General features: G+C 43.3%; 1 protein-coding gene across 1 annotated transcript; it reads left to right on the top strand.

Moving 5' to 3' along the window:
* Nucleotides 1-3,653: 3,653 nt before the first annotated feature.
* Nucleotides 3,654-23,562, top strand: LOC142742388 (cytochrome P450 2J4-like). The gene is made up of 9 exons (XM_075852086.1): nt 3,654-3,854; nt 8,361-8,523; nt 15,069-15,218; nt 16,466-16,626; nt 18,301-18,477; nt 18,653-18,794; nt 19,881-20,065; nt 20,236-20,377; nt 23,179-23,562. The coding sequence occupies exons 1-9, from the start codon at nt 3,684-3,686 to the stop codon at nt 23,355-23,357; spliced, it is 1,470 nt and encodes a 489-aa protein (XP_075708201.1). The 5' UTR covers nt 3,654-3,683; the 3' UTR covers nt 23,358-23,562.
* The last annotated feature ends 9 nt before the right edge of the window (nt 23,563-23,571 follow it).

Genomic DNA, 23,571 nt, shown 5'->3' with positions numbered 1-23,571 from the left:
GTAACTCATGAGTAGTGGTGGATTAAGTTGACCATAGGCCCCGGGCTGTTCCCCGAACTTCTACCCCATTTCTCCACCACCTCCCTGCCGCGCCGTGTCTTCAGTTAACAGCACCTGTCTGTGTGAGCATTGATAAAAAGGTGTTACAAATCATGACCTTCATTCCACGATATCTCTATGGAGAAGCCCTATGTTCCCTCATCTCTCACTTGTTGAAGGGGATATGTTTTGGACTTCATATGGTGTTAAGACTCTGGGGGATCTGTACAGTGATGGGACTCTTCGATCCTTCACACAAATACAAGAATTATTTCAGGTACCACGTACATCATTTTATAGATATTTACAACTGAGACATGCTGTACGCAGCCAGTTCCCGAATGTATCTTGCCCCATGTCTGATTACCCCACAATTGGAGTTTTTGTATCACAGGGACCCAGGGGCATTATTTCAGCCTTGTACACTTATCTTTTGGGAAATAGATTGAAATCCACTCAGTTAGCCTCCGAGACCAAGTGGAAAATACTTGTTCCTGGTAACAGTCTGAAGGATTGGGAGGAGGCACTGGCGTCCCTGCTCTGTGTATCCCCTGCGGTTAACAATCGCATGACTCAATTATACTTTCTGCACTTATGTTACTTATCTCCAATTCGTCTTCATAAAATGGGGAGAATCCCCCACACTAGATGTCACAGATACTCTAAAACACAAGCTGATTTCTAGCATATGGCTTGGGAGCGCCCATATATTAATTTATTTTGCAAAGAGATAACATCACAACTGACATCTGTTCTGCGGATTCCAGTGCCATTTACCCCTGAAGTGTGCCTTCTTGGTCTTTTAGATGAGTCGTTGTGGCCACATCACACTAGATTTTTTCTTAGGGAGTCTTTATTTTTTGCCCGTAAAGCCATTGCACTCAGATGGACGGGTGATAAATTCCCAACCTTAGGTCAATGGAGGAGACTGATCAACACGACAATTCCCTATGAAGAATGGTATATTCTCACAGAGGCTGCCCCCAAAAATTCCAGAAGATATGGGGGAGATGGATAGTGTCTCCTTTGGCTCTCTCTTCCCCGAGATCGCTGAGAGCAGGCCTCCCGTCTGATCTTTGGGGTTCTGGAGGAAACGAATAATGGGATGTTTAGAAAGTCCCATTGTTGTACAAGGTTATTAATGAGAAATCTAGAGGTCTAACGTAACATTTCATGTTCATCACTCTATTACACATTCAATATGCTATGACATACTTTTATGTGCGGGTCTCACATGTGCGTTGTTAAGTTCAACTTAGTTTAATTCAGTTCAACAATGACTGTGTATATCACACATATGCTTAATCCTGATTTCTACTGTGCATTTTATAAATGTGAGCACTTGAGTATTGTTTCTGGTGTGACCGGATACTCAGTCTCTTGTTACTGTCATTTCTTCCATTATGTATATGTACACATGATGTGATAATACTGCTTCTTGTTGATGATCGAATTGTATTTAATTTGCTGTTTAATAAAACGAGTTTAAAAAAAAATTGGTGTTACAATTCTCCTTGACAAAGGTCTGTGTCCCTACATACTGACAGTCACAAATATTTTGATATCTCTGTTTACATACCCAGTCATTAAGGGTTCGCAAACGAACTAGGACTGGGAGTATTCTGTTTAATACGTTTTTAAATACACGGTTGGGCTTTTCACAGTGGTGATTGTACCCCTGTTTTTAGATAGCTATGAAATAAAAATTATACATTTTACTCATTTATCACTTCAGTGAATTTTCAAATGTTCATATTTGTGGGAGCACAATATATATCGTTAAAATACAGTGAATTATACCGACAGTCACCAATCATCGCTGACAGTATCGCACTGTGTATGGACAGATCCTTTTGACAAGGGGAATGGTAACACGCTTTATCTATTAGTCCTGAGCTACACAAAGACTTTTTGTGGAATACAAGGATTTCCTATAACAAACATGTCTGGAGAGGTGACAGATTCTCTATAAATCCAGTGACTCACAGGTGACATCGACTCAGATTCGAGTCGTTCTTTTTCTCTTTTCTTCTCCATCTGGTCCAGACCTCATGACGACTTCTCTTCCGGCCATGACCCATTTCTGCAGTATTTGCCACTCACATGTCTTTGGCTCCTCACTTTTCCAACATTTACGCACATATAAATGAAGATAAAGTTCTCATTCTCATTTCCACACACTATGCACCTAAATGTAATAGCACCAAACACTGCACTTCTGAATATAATAGTACCATACACTGTGCTCATGAAGATAATAGAACCATACACTGCACCCCTGAATATAATAGCACCATACACTGTGCCCCTGAATACAACTGTGTCAAATACTGTAAAGCACCACATACACACACACACACACACACACACACCGTGCCCCATGTAGATAATTCCACTCACAATGCCCACTGTAGTCAGTGCCACTCACAATGCCCCCTATAGTGCCTCATATAGAGCCCCCTGTAGATAGTGCCCCTTAATGGATCCCCCTGTAGATAGTGCCCCAAATAGAGCCCCTGTAGATAATGCCCCTCAGTATCCCCTGTAGATAGTACCCCACATAGAGTCCCCTGTAGATAGTGATCCTATCGAGGCCCCTGTAGATAGTGCCCTCATAGAGCCCCCTCTAGATTATGCCCCCACTGAGCCTCCTGTAGATAGTGCCACTCAAAGATCCCCCTGGAGATAGTGCCCCCATAGAGCCCCCTGTAGAAAGTGCCCCATAGAGTCCTCTGTAGATAGTGCCCCCCATAAAGCCCCCTGCAGATAGTGCCCTCTGTCCTCCAGCGACGCAGACCTGGTCTCTTCTTACCAGGCCTCATCCAGCGGAATCGCACCACCTGCATCATTGGTAAAGCACCAAATGGCAGAGCAGGGAACTGATAGTTCCCGTGCTTCACCAGCTCTAGCCTGATCAATTCTAAGGACGCGGATACAATTGAGTTTAGGATACCGGTTCTGGGTCCCGGTTCTCCAAACCAGCTGTAATTTTCTGAAGAACTGCGGTGGACCGGCTGGATCTCACCCCTGCATTGGACTTGTGGAAGCCTCGGGCCCGGGCGCCCAACCGAACTGGCCCTATTGTGATCCGCCATTGCTCATGAGCTAAGGAAACAGGGTAGCTCGCTGTGCTCCCATTTACCTTTATGGGAGTTCCAGCAACAGCATACCAAAACGCACTCAGCTGTTTCTGGAAAACCCAGCCATATCGTCAAACATTGGCTCGGCCCCAGTCCCAGCTGCACTTGGTAGAACAGTGGTCAGGAGGCCCTGTTCTAGTAATAATGTGCTCGTCCCAGAGGTGGGCCCCACATTTATCAGACATTTATGGATATCCTATGGATATGCCTTAAATGTCCGAGATGGGAATACCCCTTTAAATGGTTAATATGAATTCGCAAAAAGTTGTTTTTTTGGTTTTCTTTTTTATAAAGATAAGCTAAACTGTATAATGTATTGTTCCTTTCATAAACAGCATAGAAATAAGTGAAAATGTGTGTGAGAATCAGAGAAAGGGTTACACAAAAGGAGTGAAATGTGGGATGGACCAGAGTAAATATATTATGGCTTCAGAAGATTGTGAGAACACAACACCCATACAAACATATATTGAGTCACTTGCTCAGCATATTCTATGCTCTGCCATGTTGAGTTTCTTTGAGCTGTTATTACTCCTGCTGAGCTGCCTGTTCACACTCAAATATCTAAAAGTGATATGGGTCACAAGGAGACTTCCACCTGGACCAATTCCTTTCCCTGTCATTGGTAACTTGTGGACATTGAGCTTCAAACTCCATCCAGAGACTCTTAAAAAAGTGAGTACTTGGTTTCCTAGCTACAGTATATTAGTTATTATAAATGTGTGTTTGATGTTGTTAATGCATTACTTTTTCATTATGTATATTATATTTTTGCAAAACTTTTCCTTTGTGGTGTGGTTTCTCTTCTACCTCTGTGATGTGTTGTATTATTACTTGTAGTCCCATAGCAGTAAGTAATAAGCGGGTAGCAATAATATCATAGAAAAAACGTAAGAAAATTAATTTTTAGAGGGGAATTTATAAAGCACTCTACACTGTTTTATGGCATTAAAAAGTCAGAAATTGCGCAAAAACGTAGTGACTTTTGCATTTTCCAGCACTTTTTAAGGCAGTGGGTGAAGCTTAACAGGAGTGGTCCAAAAAATTAATTATAATTTATGCAAGAAATTAGCGTGAACATAGCAAAAATCTACTTTAGCTCATAGCTGGCGAATATATATCCTTTCTGGTGCACGGACAGCCAGAGATTTGCCTAAATTATTAAGAGGCGTGTCTAAAATGCCTTTGCATGCTGTAGTATAAATATTTCTCTTCATTGGAAATAAGGGGCCAGCTAAATCCTGAAAAATAGATGCAGACCATAATCCCTCCTCCACCAAATTTTACAGTAAGCACTTTGCATTTCGGTATGTAGCGTTCTCCTGGCATCTGCCAAACCCAGAATTGCCCATCAGACTACTAGAGAGTGAAACCTGATTCATCACTCCGGAGAATACATTTCCACTGCTTTGAGTACAGTGGCAGAGTGCTTTTCAGTTGACGCTTGAAATTGCACATGGTGATCTTAGGCTTGTGTGCTACTGCTCTACCATGGAAACGCATTTCATGAAGCTTCCAGTGCACAATTGTTTGAGCTGATGTCAATTCCAGAGGAAGTTTGGAACTCTATAGTGAGTGATGGAACAGAGCCACACGCTTAAGCACTCGGTGGGCAGTCTCTGTGAGCTAGCATGGTCTAATGCTTCGTGGCTGAGCTGTTATTCCAAGATGCTTCCACTTGACAATAATAGCACTTACAGTTGACCGGTGCAGATCTAGCAGATCAGAAATTTTCACAAACTGACTTCTGGCAAAGGTGGCATCCTATGATAGTGTCATGTTTAAAGTCCCTGAGCCCTTCAGTGCGACCAATAGTAAAACCAATGTTTGTCTATGAAGATTGTATGGCTGTAATGGTACTGATAAAAAGTAACTAGTCCAGCAAAAGCGCACTGACTGCCAGACTTGGCACTAGTTGCCTGATTTGCAAGAGGTGGCGAACTAGCCCTGCGACGCCTCTGAAGGAACTGTTGGTAAAAAAGATATGGTAAGAGTGGTAACGCAGTACATAGTCAGCAGGCAAAGGAGATATCAAATGCAGTCCAGGTCATACACCAAATCAGCAGGCAAAGAAGAGTCAAGTCAAACCGGCTCATACACAGTTGCAATAAGGGAGAATGCTAAGAGCGATAAACGGGAATACACACAAGAGCACAGATCTGAAGAACCAAGAAAAACAATAACTGACAAGGAGCTAAAATATACAACCAATCTAATTCACTGATACAGAGGCTAGAGCAGCTGAGCAGAAACAGCTCCCACACTTGACCTTTGCCTGCCTCTCTATCTAGCTTTAGGATCAGAAAACATGACAGTACAACCTCTTTATGAGGGGCCACTGGACTCTCAGGACAGGGTTTGAGAGGATGATCAATGTTGAAATATTTCACCAATTTGGGAGCACTCACACAGTTGGAGGCAACCCAGGGGCGTAACTAGGAAAGACTGGGCCCCATAGCAAACTTTTGACTGGGCCCCCCCTCTCCCCTGGGTATCACACAACCCCCCCCCCCCTTTGTAGATAGTGCCTCCCTGTAGATTCCGCCACACAGCGCCCCCTATAGATAGCACCATACAGCCTCCCTATAGATAGCATGACACATCCCCCCTGTAAATAGCGCCATGCAGCCCCCCTGTAGATAACGCCATACAGCCCCCCTGTAGATAACGCCACACAGCCCACCCCTGTAGATAACACCATACAGCCCCAAACCCCCCTGTAGATAACGCCATACAGCCCCAAACCCCCCCTGTAGATAACACCATACAGCCCCCCCTGTAGATAATGGCATACAGCCCCCTGTAGATAACGCCATACAGCCACAAACCCCCCCTGTAGATAATGCCATACAGCCCCCCTGTAGATAACGCCATACAGCCCCCCCTGTAGATAACGCCATACAGCCCACAACCCCCCCCCAAAAAAAGACGGCCTATAGTTTGTCCTACAAGGGGATGCATGTGTGATCGCTGGGACGCCCAGCGATAAGAAGGACGGGGGACCAAAAGTCCACCGAAGTTCTCCATGACAAACCTCAGACTTCCGGAGTCTGCGCAGGTCAATAAAAATGAAAGGAGCGCTGGTCACGCTTGTGCACAGGCGCGACCGGTGCACAATTCATTTCTATGGAGCTGCCGACAGACCCTGGTAGTCAGGTTTGTCATGGAGAACTTCGGGGGACTTTCGGTCTCCCGTTCTCCTTATCACTGCCAGCGATCCCACATGTATCCCCTATCCTGTGGATAGGGGATGCATGTCTTTTGTAGGAACAACCCCTTCAGTGGTGTCGCGCTGTAGCAGCCATAGCGGCTGCAAGCGGAGCCTCCGGCCATGGGGGACCCGTGCCGGCGGGCGACACGGGCCCCCTCATGCTGCAGGCCCCGTAGCAGCGGCTACGGCTGCTACAGCAGTAGTTACGCCACTGAGGCAACCCGTGATCTCTCCTCAGGACCATATCCCTTCCAGCGCACTAAATATTGGAGGGAGCCTTCAACCCATCTGGAGTCAACATTCTAGGTTAACTTTGACTAAGATAGGTGGTAGTGGAGACTTTATAACATGGACTGGAGATTGGTATTCTTTCAACAGGGACTTATGAAAGATGTTAGGAATTCTAAAAGATGGAGGGAGTTAAAGACGATTGGCAGATGGGTTTATGACCTGAATAATTTCATATGGGCCAATGAACTTAGGTCCAAGTTTGGCAAAAGGAATCTTAAGTTTGATATTTCTCGTAGAAAGCCAAACTTTCCCGACAGTGGTGGATACTGGACCATATGATGCTGACTGAACCCTCAATATTCCACCTAACCTAAGTCCAAACCTGCTTCGATTGGTCCATATATGACTCAACTTCAGGAATGATGGAATCAATGGAATAACAAGAACCAAAACGAGGATTGAAACCATATTTGCAATAAAACAGTGAGGTCTTGGTGGATTCATGGACCCAGTTGTTAAGTGCAAATTCAGCTATAGGAAGGAATGGCTGACTATCTGACAGTCTAAGACATAACATCTGCGGATTTGTTCCAACTTTTAAAACATTCAGCTTGCCTATTAGATTGTGGGTGATAAGCAGACGAGAGTGCTAAGTCTACTTTAAGTTTGGCACGGAACGCCCTCCAAAATCTGGATACAAACTGCGTACCTCATAGAAGTATATTTACACAGCAGTACCATATCAGCAGGCAATGAAAAGTCAAGTCAAACCGGGTCATACACAGTAGCAATAAGGGAGAAGGCAAAGAGGGCGACACGGGAATAATCACAAGGGCACAGAGCTAAAGAACAAGGAAAAACAACAACTGGCAAGGAACCCAGAGTCAGGCGGGTTTATATAGAACTGATCTATTTGATTCATACAGAGACTAGAGCAGCTGAGCAGAAACAGCTCCTAGACTTAACCCTCATCTACCTTTCTGTCTAGCTTCAGAAGCAGAAAAACATGACAATAACTGTGTGCTTGATTTTATGCACCTGTTTACAATGGGTGTGGCTGATACACCTGAACTCAATAAAAAGAAGGGGCGACCACATACTTTTGGCAATATAGTGTATATTAGTTGGGTCCGGCAAATTGTTTTATGACAGACATTGTGTATGTGGCCTATGTGTGAGGGGTACATTTGTGGCTTTTGCCTGGTGTATGAGTGCTGTGTCTCCCTTCCACCAGTAGTCACAGCAGAACTCCTTCCACCAGTAGTCACAGCAGAACTCCCCCTTCCACCAGTAGTCACAGTAGGCCCCCTATAATCAGCAGGACCCCCCTATACACTCCCCTCCATCACAGTCCCGTTATGCACCCTCTGCTAGCAGAAAGCTTCATGTGAAAAGCCTATTTCTGTTTATTGCATGGAACTAACTGCTTCTGCATCAATCTCTGCTAACATAAAATGTTGCAGGAGGAGCACATTGTGGTTGTCATTATCTCACAGCCGCTGTGTGCTATCTTTACCTGGCAAGAGTGATCTGTGACCCCCTCTACCAGTGCTGTTCAGGCAGGGCTGCGTACATTTTTTGGGGAAATTTATCGTTATTAAATTAGTAAAGAAATTATTTTAAATAAGATATGGTAATGATATCTAAAGATATTTTCTATACTATCAAAAACTAGTATCAACATCCATTTTTCTTATGCTTGTTCTTGAAAAACTAACGTTTTTACTACTCCAATGTAGTTGGCTGAATCCTATGGAAGCATCTACACGGTTTGGCTTGGAGAAACGCCACTTGTGGTGCTGAACGGGTACAAAGCTGTAAAAGATGGAATAGTCTCTCATTCTGAGGTGCTGTCCGGCCGCCCAGTAGCCAGTTTTTTAAGGGACCTTCTTAGAGGAAGAGGTACTGTTCGAAGTTTACTGCAAATGCATATTAAATTAAGGCTCTGTTCACAACTGCGTCACTGCTTACCATTGTTCTGCTCCATCAAAGAAGCAGAACAACAAAATGTCAGAGCTGCCGGATCCATGGCATGATAGAATACAACAGTGGCCAACGAAACCCATTGACTTTATTGGGTTCCATTGAGTTTACATCAGTTTGCTGGACAAAAAAAATGCAGTATAATGCCCTATTTCGTCCAGAAAAAAAACAATGAAATCTTCAATGGATGCTCCTTACAGAGTGTTGTAAACAGAGCCTTACTGTGGCAATAGTTTATTTATGCATAATAATATTGTAATAATATGTTGTAGGCTCATTATGTATCACATAATACAGAACTTTGTGGTTTAATCTGTTACTGACTGATTAGTAATGATTATATTATACTAATTTATAACAATCAACTCTTTTAAAGTCATGGTTACTTGGCAACTCGCCTTATAAGGAAAAGATTGCATGCAACCTTATGACTCTTGCAGTCAAAGGTCCCAAGCAACTTTTTCCCAACGGGATAGTAGAAGACAGTTTTAATTTTCCATGCAGCCCTAGCCTAAAAGATCAGTAAAAAAATAAAGGTTTTGGACTTCATAAAGCAGATTCCCCCACTACTACTGCGAGAAGCAGCTCTTGCAAATTTAGCATTACTATACTGTATATTAAATGTTCACCCATTCATTAGTTTAAGGGAGTTTTCCGAGACTGTAGTACTGAGGGTCTATATCTAGGAGAGACCATTAACATCTGATCGATGGAGGTCCGACTGCCAGAACCTTGTTAATCAGCTGAATGATGGGGCCGTGCCCTGCCATACATATGGTTTTTGTTGTGCCTGGTACTGCAGCTCACAGCAACTCAGGTCCATTCAAGTGAATGTGACTGGGCTTTAGTACCAGGCACAGACACAACTATATCTACCGGTGAGCATAAATACCATATATACGGAGAGAAAAGAACTGGAAGAACAATTAGCATAGGCTATGAAAACTTCAGTTCTGGAAAACCCCTGTAAGGGTATGTTCACACGCTAGCTGGCTTTTACGGTTGAAATGACAGCCTGTTTTCAGAAGAAAACAGCTGCTTCGTTTCAGCCGTAAAAGCTCCTCCTCGTAATATACGAGGCGTCTGTGACGCTCGTATATCTTGAGCTGCTCTTCATTGAGTTCAATGAAGAACGGCTCAAATTACGTTGCGAAGAAGGGCCCTGCACTTCTTTGCCGAGGCAGTCAAATTACAGGTCGTCTGCACAATATGTCGGCAAACCCATTCAAATGAATGGGCAGATGTTTGCCGACGTATTGTAGCCCTATTTTCAGACGTAAAGCGAGGCATAATACGCCTCGTTTACGTCTGAAAATAGGTCGTGTGAACCCAGCCTAATGCTACATTTCATGCAGGGGAAAGGTGCAGTTTCCAATATCTGATGATCATTGCGGGTTTCAGCAGCTGGACCCCCTGTCATAAAATGATCAGCCGGAAGTGAACCCGATCCCCAAAAAAAGGAAGCCGACAGGAGATGAAGTAGCATCACTTACACTTTATTCTAGCGATCAGCAGGGCCTGACCCACACCAATTGGACATTGGTCGGCATATTGCTAATATATACTACCAAAGTCTGTAATGAGACAACTCGTTTAAGAAACTTTACATTTACTTTTCTTTTTTTAAACTGTGAAATAGAAGTAATCTCCAGCATCATTCGTGAACTTATCTGTGCATCAATGGCTCCAGACTCCACTAACTCCCGGAAAATCAGTCCATCAAGAGTTTGCCACTGCACCAAAAATCCAGTAAAAAAAAGTTCACTTTATTTTATCAAACAATGCATACAGAACTAAGGCAAAGTTTCGGCCATACAATGGCCTATCTCAAGGCTATGTAAAACCACTATCACCATACACATACATATACTCTATGTATCAAGGGCTTCGGCACCATAACACGCCCCCTAATTACACTGCTCCATGTTGGATACAAAAATGAATTACAAACAAGTATAAAACATCACATACCTACAAAAATAAATGACATGTACTGTTAAAAACTATTCATAGCATGTCAGCAACTATTCATGGCAGTCCTACTAATTGCTGAGGAGAAGATGGGGTATCACCAGGACGAATACCAATAAAGTATTCCAACTAGCCTCAGTGGGGCCTCACACTAAACACTATATTCGCTAAAATTTATAATAGGCATCAGATTAGCAGGTTAGTTTTGTTATACGACTGTTGATAGTGGTGCCTCATCGCAATTATTTTTTCTTTAGAGATCCGTTTTATACATAAATGCGTGGCACCACAATGAGTGCAAATATGACACCGACATACGCTAATATATAAATGGAGGAAAAGAGGAGGAAATGTTTGTGTACACCAGTGTTAATAAAAATAAAAGTTGGAGTATGACCCCTCTTAAAAAATGTGTTGCATCTTTCAACCTAGGCCGTGCGTCACAATTGTGGCACAACGCCGCAGCCATGCTCCATTTTTTCCCCCACATTGACCATAAAATAAAAAAGTAGATACTTACCTCACACGTCTCTTCTCCCCCTCCGGGTCAACTCATCACTCTAATACGGTTCATACAAGGTCCTGATGCCAAACAGTGTCAGGGTCTTATATACGACGCAGCACTTCAAAGTCATCAGTGCTGCATCGCATACAACGTCCTGACTGCCTGGCTTCAGTACGTTGCATAAGCCACATCATACTGAGGGGACCAGGAGGGGAGAAGAGGTGAGGTGAGCATAATAATTTTTTTTATTTTTTTAGTTTAACCTTCCAATGGGGGCGGGGGTAGTCTGATGGGGGGGGGCAAAGAACAAGGCCCAGCATGGCATAGAGTAAATGGGCAATAGCAAGATTTTCACTATAATTTACACCAGTTTTCTGGCGTAAATGTAAAATTATTTTGTCGGATCGCTGTGTGCCTGTCTCCTTTTCTGAAGCCCCGCCCACTTTCCACAAAAGTGGCGAGGGTGGCTTAAAAAGGCTCTTTTGCAACTTTTGTAGAAAGGTTGCTAAATTCCCACCTTTATGTAGAAATAAACAATGAAGTAGAGTTTTCCTTTAAAAAAACAAAATGGGCATGTTTAAATTTTAGCATGCTTAGAAATTGAGGATAGTCAATGCTACAAACTAATGTATCTTAGTTCCAGTCCTCCAGGCATGTATTAAGGATTTCCTTAAACCCTTTGCACGCCACGACGTGCTATTACGTCCTGGTGCGGGGTGTGATGTATGGAGCGGGCCAGAGGAGTAGCTAGGTTCTCCTGCACCCGGGGCAAAGATTCAGATTGGCGCTCCCCCAACTTCTTTCCCAACATCTCCTTCCCCTCGCCGTGTTTGCTTGCTCTACCAATCAATGAGGTGTAAAAACATTTGTACATTTTACAAGTGATATAGTTATATAAGGGAGTTACCATAACAATAAATTAGAAGAAAATAAACTAAAGAGGCCACACACAGCCCCCTGTAGATAATGCCACACAAAGTTGCCTGTAGATAGTGCCATACACAGACCCCTTGTAGATAGCGCCACACACAGCCCCCTGTAGATAGTGCCACACACAGCCCCCTCTTGTATATAATGCCATAGCCCCCTGTAGATAGCACCACACACAGCCCCCTGTAGATAGCACCACACACAGCCCCCTCTTGTATATAACGCCACAGCCCTCTGTAGATAGCGCCACGCACAGCTGCCTGTAGATAGTGCTACACACAGCCCCCCTCTTGTATATAACGCCACACAGCCCCCTGTAGATAGCTCCACACACAGCCCCCTTGTAGTTAATGCCACACAGCCCCCTTGTTGTAGATAGTGCCACAGAGCCCCCTGTTTTAGATAACGCCACAGAGCCCCCCCTTGTAAATAGCACCACACACAGCCCCCCTTGTATAGTGCCACACACAGCCCCCCCTTGTAGATAGTGCCACACAGCCCTCCCTTGTAGATAATGCCACACAGTCCCGCTTGTATATAGCGCCACACAGCCCCTCCTTGTAAATGGCGCCACACTGACCCCCTTGTAAATAGCGCCACACTGACACTTGTAAATAGCGCCACACGAACCCCCCTTTTAAAATAGTCCCCCTCTGCCCCCCTTGTAAACAGCTCCACACAGCCCCCCCCTTCTAAATAGTGCCAAACACAGCCCTCCTTGTAGATAGTGCCACACACAGCCCGCCAGCCCCCTTGTAAATAGCGCCACACTCCCCACCCCTGGTAAATAGCGCCACACTGTAAACAGAGCAGAGAGCGGTAGCCTACCTCTACCACTCTCCGCTCTGACGTGACTCACCGGAGGAGCCAAGGAGGTCATGCGGCGCAGGCAGCGGCGGAGTTCCTTCTGACTAGGGTCGGTGACAGCCCGGTAGTGGACCAGTGAGGTCAGATGACTGGACTGGTCCACTCCCGGGCCGTCACAGACCCCAGTCAGAATGCCGCTGCATGAACTACTGGCTCTTCCTAAGGGTATGTGCACACACACTAATTACGTCCGTAATTGACGGACGTATTTCGGCCGCAAGTACCGGACCGAACACACTGCAGGGAGCCGGCCTCCTAGCATCATACTTATGTACGATGCTAGGAGTCCCTGCCTCTCCGTGGAACTACTGTCCCGTACTGTAATCATGTTTTCAGTATGAGACAGTTGTCCTGCAGCGAGGCAGGGACTCCTAGCATCATACATAACTATGATGCTAGGAGCCCGGCTCCCTGCAGTGTGTTCGGTCCACTACTTGCGGCCGAAATACGTCCGTCAATTACGGACGTAATTAGTGTGTGTGCACATACCCTAACACTGATTGCTGCTGCTGGTGTCCAACATACAGGGTGCCTATCAGCAGCGATCAGCTGCTCTGCCACGGCGCCCCCCCTTCCCTATCAGTTAGTTGTGCCCGGGGCACATGCCCCATCTGCCCCCTAGCTACGCCCCTGGATCGGGCTCACACGCTGAGCGTGCTCTATACGCTGCGGTTGTCAACTGTGTTTTACAGCTGACACCTGGGACTAACGACCAGGAACAGCAATCGTGCTGTTCCCGGCCATTTAACCCCTCAAATGCTGCGGTCAATCGTGACAGCATCTGAGGCATTGAAAAGAGGGGGTGGCCCCCTCCAACAGCTCATCCGTTCCCCCACAACGCGATTGTGTGGTGCCGATGGTTGTCATGGCAGCCCAGGGGCCTAATGAAGGCCCCCAGGACTGCTTTCACTCTGCCTCTGTTAAGCCCTGCCTGTGGCCGTCAGTTTTGTTGCCTGATATGCAAATAAGGCCTTTGACTGTCAAGTAGGCAACACCTGTCACTTCATAAGGGGTAACAGCCCACTTGATAGTCAAAGGCCTAATTTACATATCGGACACCAGAACTAACAGCACCGATATCTCAGGAACGGTGGGGGTTAGAAGAAAAAATTAAAAAGCATCACAATCTGTGAGGCGCCTGCAATCTAACAGAGTTATCAACTGCAGTTTTTTGACCAGGTGACAGGTCCTCTTTAACAGAAGCCTGTAAAAATGACAATATACTGCAATACATTAGTATTGTAGTGTATTGTACCAGCGATCTAACAATCACTGGTTTAAGTCTCCTAGGGGGACTAATAAAATGTGTTAAAAATAAAAAAGTTAATAAAGTTAGTAGTGAAAAAAAATTAAACATTTCAAGTTCAAAAAACATGAATTTTTCCTCTAAAGTAATGTAAAAAATAATAAAAATTTAAAACACCAAAATCGCTGTTTTTTGGTCAACTTAGTGGTGCAAAAAAATGTAATAAAAAGTGATAAAAAAGTTGTATGTACCAAAAAATTTTACCAATAAAAACGACAGCTTGTCCGACAAAAAAATTAGCCCTCACACCGCTCAATCCACGGAACAAAAAAAAAAAAGTTTCGGCTTTTTTTCTAACAAAGTTTTTTTTTTTTTAAGTAGTAAAATATAAAAAAAACTATATAAATTTGGTATCACTGTAATCTTATTGAGACGCAGAAAAAGTTAAGTTCTCATTTTAACCCCACGGTGAAGGCCGTAAAAATGAAACCCAAAAAACACAGGAGGAATCACAGTTTTTTCCTATTTCAGCCCGCAAAGAATTTTTTTTCAATTTCCCAGTACATTATATGGTACTTTAAATGGCAATAGAAACTACAACTACTCCCGCAAAAAAATAAGCCCTCACATTACTCTATTGATGGAAAAATAAAAAAAAGTTCTGACAATTAATATATATGGCATAGGTAGGCGACTCCAACCATTCGGCAGAGCGAGGGTCGCGTGTTCCCCATTAAAACAAAAGTTCATTGAGAGTGATAAAAACCGCTGAGCTGAAATACTCTGCTGTTTCCATGTACCCCATACAATTCTACAGAAGTTCAAAAAAGGGCTGTAAGATCAGGCGGGAGATCGGAAGTTAACAGACAAAAAAATCTGCTATAGACATTCCAACATATTGTTTATGTTATGTCAAAATGTATATCCTGTGCATTTTCTGTGTAGGCATTGTAATGGCCAACGGACACATGTGGAAACAACAGAGACGTTTTGGGTTGATGACACTAAGAAACCTTGGACTAGGAAAGAGTGTACTGGAATCACAGATACAAGAAGAAGCCAGGTGTATGGCGGATCTATTTACAGCCAAGAAAGGTCGGCCCACTAGTATAAACAAAAATAGTTTGGTTTAGACTAGTCAACTGTGATTTAAAACTGTGTTTATATTACTAAAATGGGAACAGAACAGAGTAAATCAGTGTGTTTGGTGCAACTTTCTAAATACTTTTTATTAAAAATTATTTTTACTTTTTGAGATACAGCTGCTTTGTATTCTGTATACAGAGCAGCTGTATCTTGCGCTTAGACATAAATCATTCAGGTCAGCGGCCCTGACGGGTTCCGTGACAGCGGGTCCTGAAGATCTCTGAAACGCAGGATCCACCTGTTATCGATCACATCTAAGTTATGAAATTAGATGTGATTGGTAACAGCTCGATCCTGCGTGTCAGAGACACGCAGGATCCACTGTCACGGAACCCGTCAGTGCCGCTGACCTGAATGATTTATGTTTAAGCGCAAGATCTAGCTGCTCGGTGTACAGAATACAAAGCAGCTGTATCTCAAAAAGTAAAAATAATTTTTAATAAAAAGTATTTAAAAAGTTGCACCAAACATTTTTATTTAAAAAAAAATACAACGATATCAAATGTGTACATAGCCTTTAAAGTCCATCCTGCTTGGTTTAGAGCAGTGGATGACCTTACACATGTTACATGCATAACATGCACTTTAATGACATAGATGTCATACAAATTTGCATAACATAGTGTATTCATTGTTCCAGATGTCTTTCTGATTCCAAATCTCCTGCATACTGGGTTATTATTGAGTTCAATGTATAAACATTAAACAGTATGCAGAAAGCTCCCACATTCCCCCTAGTGGTGGCTAAATTATAAAAGTTAATTCTACTTTATGAAAAGTATCACTGGGGGACTTAGAATTCTCTAGGCCAGTGGGCAATAATGGTCATGGGCCCCTTAATCAAAATACAGGTATAAGAAAAACAGAGCTCTGACTCCCCCACCTAGCCATAAAGGTATATGGTGCCGTTTCAAGGTGGTGGGATGTGGGTACCCTAATGCTCCAGGCATTCAGGCAATGTCTGATAGCATGAATAAATGGTCAGTCCCCCCTGTAAATTATATTTGCAAAACCAATCACATTTGAGCTTGAAGAGGAGAATCCTGCTATCAGGAATATTATAATTGGAAGCTGATATACAGTCAGCTTTATTAGAGAATCTATATACAGTAGGAAACAGCAGAATATGAATTGTGCTAGACTTTAAGTGAGTGATCTTTTTACCCACCAACTTAAACAAGACTTATTGTTTTTAGGAGAACCATTTGATCCATCATTGATACTTGATCATGCAGTGACAAACGTCATCTCCGCTGTTGTTTATGGACACCGTTTTTCTATTGATGATGTCACATTTAAAGAACTGATTAACTGCAACCATTGTATTGTTGAGAACATTGGTTCAACTTGGGCTAGGGTAAGTCATCAGAAATTATGCAGTATAATGCCCCCCATATCAGCCCCCCATACAGTATAATTCCCCCATATCAGCCGCCATGCAGTATAATGCCCCCCATCTTATCAGCCCCCATTCCATATCAGCCCCCCATGCAGTATAATGCCCCCCCCCCCCCGCAATATCAGCCCCTCATACAGTATAATACCCCCATATGTGCATAATAGAAAAATAGCATAATTACTTACCTATCCCCGTTCCTTCGCCACCTCCGGTGTGTGCTATGAGTGACTCAGCGCAGGCAGGCGCGAAGATGTCGCTACATCCCGCCTGCCTGCGTCGAGCCGCTCAGGGCACAGTGAATGCTGGATCAAGGAGACGTCAGCTCCTTGCTCCAGCATTGAATGGAACCGGGACCTCGGTGAGTGACTCATGACCCCCCGGAGGTCTTCACACGAATCCCCAGGGGGACGCGACCGACAGTGTGTAATGTATTGTGTTGTATTGTTCAGTTTGCGGTGGAGAGAGGAGGGGGGGCTGTAATTTAACGGTCCCCCAGTCTCGACCACAAACAACACAATACAAGACAACACAACACAATACAATACATTACAATACATTACATTACAAGACAACACAATACAATACAACACAATACATTACATTACACTACAGACTCTGCAGCTCACCTGGAGTCCTCCGCACTGGCTCTTCCCCTGCACTGGCTGGAAGACGGGTCACGTGACAACATGGTCACATGGTACACTAAGTGTACCATGTGACCGTAACCAGGAAGTGCCGGCTTCACGGCACAGAAAATAAATTTTTAATAAGAATGCTGTATGGCAACGGGGGCCCGTGGGCCCCCCAGGCTTAGGGGCCCGTCGCAACTGCGACCGCTCCGACCCCTATAGCTACGCCACTGCCCTGCTAGTTCATTAGAAGCAGGCACAGAATTGTGACTTGTGGGCTGTCGAAGAACATCACAGTAGTAGTAGTAGTAGTAGTAGTAGTAGTAGCAGCAGCAGCAGCAGCAGCAGCAGTAGCAGTAGCAGTAGCAGTAGCAGCAGCAGCAGTAGCAGTAGCAGTAGTAGTAGTAGTAGTAGTAGTAGTAGTAGTAGTAGTAGTAGTAGTAGTAGTAGTAGTAGTAGTAGTAGTGGTAGTGGTGCCTGCCCCTTCTGGAGCAGAGCTCATGAACAACTATTTAGCAGTAAAGTCTGCAGAGGGAAAAATTGCTAAAAAAGACATCATATAGGTGACATTATGGTCAGAAATACTGTTCTCACTCAAGTATTCCCACACGAAAGCTTATTCTAAAAAATTTCACTTGGCATGATAGCTATGCTTTAATAAAACAGGGCACCAAATCATGGACTCAACCAAAGTATTAAAAAAATACTTTATGAAGACTTTATTCCTCTTGTGAATGCTTTTGGTAAGCATTCATTTACACCATCAGTAGTTCTTCTCCATACTGAATGACCTTACTCGTTCTCACATGAGTATGGTGGCGGTGCAAGTTTTTAGACCACAACCCAAACTCATTCAAGTGCTGCATTAAATTCCCAAAATACAGTAGCCTAAACAGATATGTCTTCTACTTACATAGCTTTCAACAACAGAGTGACATTTCTCATGAACCTGAATCTCTTTGGAACCCAATGCTGAATAATGTATATAATTCCATTTGTCTAGATGTATGATGCTTTTCCTTGGCTAATGAAGCATATACCTGGTCCGCACCAAGCTGCGTTTCGACACATGAACTATTTGAATCAATATACAAAAAAAGAGATCGAAATTCACAAGCAAACTAGGTTATCAGAAGAACCTCAGGATGTCATTGACTATTACCTGGCCCAGATTGAAAAGGCAATCTTTAATATTTTCTTTACTTTTATTTATATTTAAATAATCTTTACTGTATATATATATATATATATATATATATATATATATATATAATATATATATGATAGTATAAGAACTGAATAGAAAATATTCTATTATATGGTGTCATGTAATGCCACTCTCCTGCTATTAATAGAGCAAAAATGAAGTGGACTCCACATTTAACGAGGAAAACCTTATGTCCGTGATCACTGATCTGTTTGGGGCTGGGTCAGAAACGACATCCACCTCACTGCTGTGGGCTCTTCTGTACATGGTGGCTTACCCTGATATACAACGTGAGTAGAGCAAGTGTTATGTAACAAAACACATTGACATTAAAGAATAAGGGTATGTGCACACGATCTCTTTTCAGACGTAATGGAGGCGTTTTACGCCTCGAATTACGCTTGAAAAGACGGCTCCAATACGTCGGCAAACATCTGCCCATTGCTTGCAATGGGTCTTACGATGTTCTGTGCAGACGAGCTGTCATTTTACGCATCGCTGTCAAAATACGGCGTGTAAAATGACGGCTCGTCAAAAGAAGTGCAGGACACTTCTTGGGACGTTTTTGGAGCCGTTTTCTCATAGACTCTATTGAAAACAGCTCCCAAAACGGCCGTAAAAAATGCCACGAAAAAGGCGAGTTGCTCAAAAAACGTCTGAAAATCAGGAGCTGTTTTCCCTTGAAAACAGCTCCGTATTTTCAGACGTATTTTGTTAATTGTGTAAACATACCCTTAGGGTATGTGCACACGACCTCTTTTCAGACGTAATGGAGCCGTTTTACACCTCGAATTACGCCTGAAAATACGGCTCCATTACGTCGGCAAACATCTGCCCATTGCTTGCAACGGGTCTTACGATGTTCTGTGCAGAAGAGCTGTCATTTTACGCGTCCCTGTCAAAATACGGCGCTTAAAATGACGGCTCGTCAAAAGAAGTACAGGACACTTCTTGGGACGTTTTTGGAGCAGTTTTCTCATAGACTCTATTGAAAACAGCTCCAAAAACGGCCGTAAAAAATGCAGCGAAAACGCAGCGAAAACCGCGAGTCGCTCAAAAAACGTATGAAAATCAGGAGCTGTTTTCCCTTGAAAACAGCTCCTTATATTCAGACGTATTTTGTTAATCGTGTGAACATACCCGAAGTGGGAAAAGGCCTTCTGCTGGATTCTGCTGCTGCCTACTGATGGCTGAGACAGATCCCAGTGCCTGAAAGTTAATTTCTGTGTGTGTATATATATATATATATATATATATATATGGGAATGAGCGCATGGACGAGTGTCTGCATGCATAAGAGCATGGGAGGATATTTGTCTGCGTGAAACTTAAGTGACATGTACCAAATTAAAGACGAAATCTGCGATATATTACAGACAAGGTACATAAAGAATTGGATATTGTTTTTGATGGATCTAAGCTTTACTATGAAGACAGAAAGCATCTTCCTTACACCAATGCTGTGATTCATGAGATTCTACGTTATGGGAACATAGCAGCTGTGGGAATTCCAAGGACTTGCATAAAAGATTTTAAAGTTCGTAACTACTCCTTGCAGAAGGTGAGGAATTTGATCATAAGCGACACTAAATAGAATAAGTGTCTTGAAATAGCATTAGAATCTCTTTATTTTAATAGAAGCCATGAGTTGTCGAGTCTGTACTGATACTATAATTTCTCGTCCAAAACTTCTTCATTTTTCTTTTGTCAAACATATTTACCTCCCATAAGGACACAATGGTTCTGGCCAATTTGGATTCTGTGCTATATGATCCTCAGTACTGGAAAACACCCAATCAGTTCAACCCTCAGAATTTCTTGGACAGTGATGGGAATTTTTTGATGAATGAGGCTTTCATGCCCTTCTCTGCAGGTAAGAATAATTCTTGCTTGTTTTTAAAGAGGGATTCCAAGAATAAATATTTAGGCCGAAACCCTAGAATACATCATAAATTTCTGACAGGTGGTCAAATCTGGGATTCCTATCTAACAGGACAGAACAGGGGGGTCGCATGACCCCCATTCACCAATCAAAAGTAGCCAAGTAGCAAAGGAGGAGCAGTCCTTTTTGGATTGCAAAACTTATCAGGCCCCCATCCTCACAAAAGATAGGTCAGAATACCCATGTGGACATCAGATTTGGGGGCTGAAGTCCCCTCAAGTGTCCTATAGGGAGAGTAGGGATTGGATTTCAAACTGTCCAGTCATATTGTTTTCAATAAAATATGCTGTGTTAGGTGGTTGAGAGATGCTGATCTCCCTATTGAAAATCAAATGTCCAGTAGGGCCTGAAAGCTGTTAACTGAAGGATTGGTAAGCCAACTGTTATAACACGTCAATGGCCAGCTTTTAAAGAGTCCGCTAACCTAGACTTTATCACAACTAAGGAGACAGATTGTTAATATGGAGAATTATCTAACTACTAATGATGACTTCCAGGGGCGTAGCTATATGGGGTGCAGAGGTAGCAGTTGCACCCAGGCCCTGGAGCCTGAGGGGACCCAAAAGCTCCTCAGTCGCCTAAGAAGACACTAGTATTATAAATGATATATGGTAGGTGGGGGCCCTGTTATATATTTTGCTTTGGGGCCCAGCGGATTACTGGATGCAGGCTGGTAGCGACAGGGGCATTGCTAGGGTCTTAAAAGATCAGGGGCACAAGCCCCGAGACATATATTTATCCCCCCATCCCAATTTTTTTTTAACATATATATCGGAAATAGCATATCTACAGTGAAGGAAATAAGTATTTGATCCCTTGCTGATTTTGTAAGTTTGCCCACTGTCAAAGTCATGAGCAGTCTAGAATTTTTAGGCTAGGTTTATTTTACCAGTGAGAGATAGATTATATATAAAAAAAAAAAACACAGAAAATCACATAGTCAAAATTATATATATTTATTTGCATTGTGCACAGAGAAATAAGTATTTGATCCCCTATCAACCATTAAGAGTTCAGCCTCCTCCAGACTAGTTACACGCTAAATCAAGGTAAAGGGGGCTACATCTGTATATGCACTGGAGGTTCCAGTCGCAGTACAGGCCACCCTTCTCGCAGACTCTAGTTGCCCTGTCTCCCCATGATTGTGATCCTCTGGGATCCACACAGATAACCTTCCACCCACACAGCGGCCCTATCGTAACATCCAAACAGCTGGTATCCCTGGCTTCTATGTCAGCCTGGAGAAGTTAAGTTACTGGAGCTTCCCTGGGCTACCCCAGGGATTCTCCAGTGGCATAGCTACCCCAGGTCGATATAGCAGCTGGTTCCATCCAGTTTGGATGTTGGGAAGTTCCGATAGGGCTGACGTGTGTGTGGGATAGTCCTAGTAAGGTTACTGGCCCGTTACCTCACTGGGGCTACCCCAGGGAAGTTCTAGTGATGTAGCTTCCCCAGGCCGACATAGCAGCCGGGGACTCCGGCTGGTTGGAAGATTTGATAGGGCTGCCCAGAGGATTCCAATCTTGGGGAGACAGGACGACCAGAGTCAGCGGGCAAGGCAGGCTATGCTGTGCTCCAGTGATAACTGTCCATGTTTATGGACAGTAACGTCGCTGGAGCTTCCCGAAGCTTAACAAAGGCCTGTGATGTACACCACAGAGTGGCATCCGTCACCTATAGGCCCCCATTTTATGAAAGTGTATACCACGTGGTATATTTTTTTTGCGGGATACAGTGAGTGGTGCAATAGAGGATGGACTATTTTTATTCGTCACACGCTTCAGCATTCGGTGACCCTGCTCTGAGTTTGTGTTGTCTACGGCTTTCTGCTTGAGCTGTTGTTACTGCTAGATGCTTCCACTTCACAATAATAGAACTTACATTTTACCAGGGCAGATCAGACATTTCCCAAACTGACTTTTGCAAAGGTGGCTTCCTATGACCACGTGCCACGTTTTAAAGCTCATACTACTAGCAATGTTTGTCTATGGAAATTGTTAGGCTGTGTGGATCATGCAACAGTAATGGTATCGTACAGTAATAACTGTAGTGTCACAATTAATCAATATAGTAGAAGTGCTATCACATGTGGCAGTTATATAACGTGCAGGTGCATACACTAACGTTATTATGTTAAAAACACAGGATCACCTCCAGGTATCAGCATGGACCGAATGCGGCGTCCACGCTGCTCAATCGTACATTCACGAAGGTGCGGAGTGACGCTGGGTATCAGAACCGTACGGCGCATGTCAGCGCATGCGCCGTAGGTCAAAAAGGGATAGTTGTGACCAAATAAGAATTGGGCTGGAGAGTAAAAAGAAAAGTATACTGCGCACGTCAGAGCATGCGCACTAGGTACAGCCCGACCGTGTTGGTATTATGACATGGTAGACTTTTACATTTACCTTCTATAATTAAAGGGGTTATCTGGGAACCAAAAATTGTATTACAATCACATATATGGACAATGACATCGACAGAGCAGTACTGGAGTCCCTGAGCAGAGTATCAGCTAATGCTCTGCTCAGGGACTCCAGTACTGCTGCCAACATCATTGTCCAGGCAGAGCATCAGCTTATCAGTTTCCTGAAAGTAAAGACCTAATTTGGCTAGACTGTTTAAATACTAGTGAACAATTTATGTATTTATTTACTGGCAATCAATTAATTTCACTTTTATGTTGTTCCATAATATCCTTTTGTTGCATGATTTATTTATTCCATATACAGGTTCTCGTGTATGTCTTGGAGAGCAACTTGCTCGCACGGAGCTCTTTATCTTCTTCGGTACTCTGATGCGATCTTTCAGCTTCCATCTACCAGAAGGAGTGACGGAAGTCAACACAAAATATGTCTATAAGATGACATTACAGCCTCATCCTTACAAGATCTGTGCTGTCCCCAGATAACGTGTAACAATAAATAAGTCTAAAGGGTCCTATTAATAATCAAGAAAAAAGATTGCACTTATTGTTTCACTTGATTTCCAACACAAAGAAGAAAAATGAATCGGACAACATTTAAAGCCGTATTTAGATAATCTAACACTCACCTGTGCGGTGGATATGGTGAAAGGACCTTTGTAAATGTACACTATTAAAACTTTATAAATCACTTTTTTCC

The sequence above is a fragment of the Rhinoderma darwinii genome, chromosome 1, assembly GCF_050947455.1.
Source record: "Rhinoderma darwinii isolate aRhiDar2 chromosome 1, aRhiDar2.hap1, whole genome shotgun sequence".
NCBI classification, from domain to species: Eukaryota; Metazoa; Chordata; class Amphibia; order Anura; family Rhinodermatidae; genus Rhinoderma; species Rhinoderma darwinii.
This window is presented reverse-complemented; position numbering and strand designations above follow the sequence as displayed.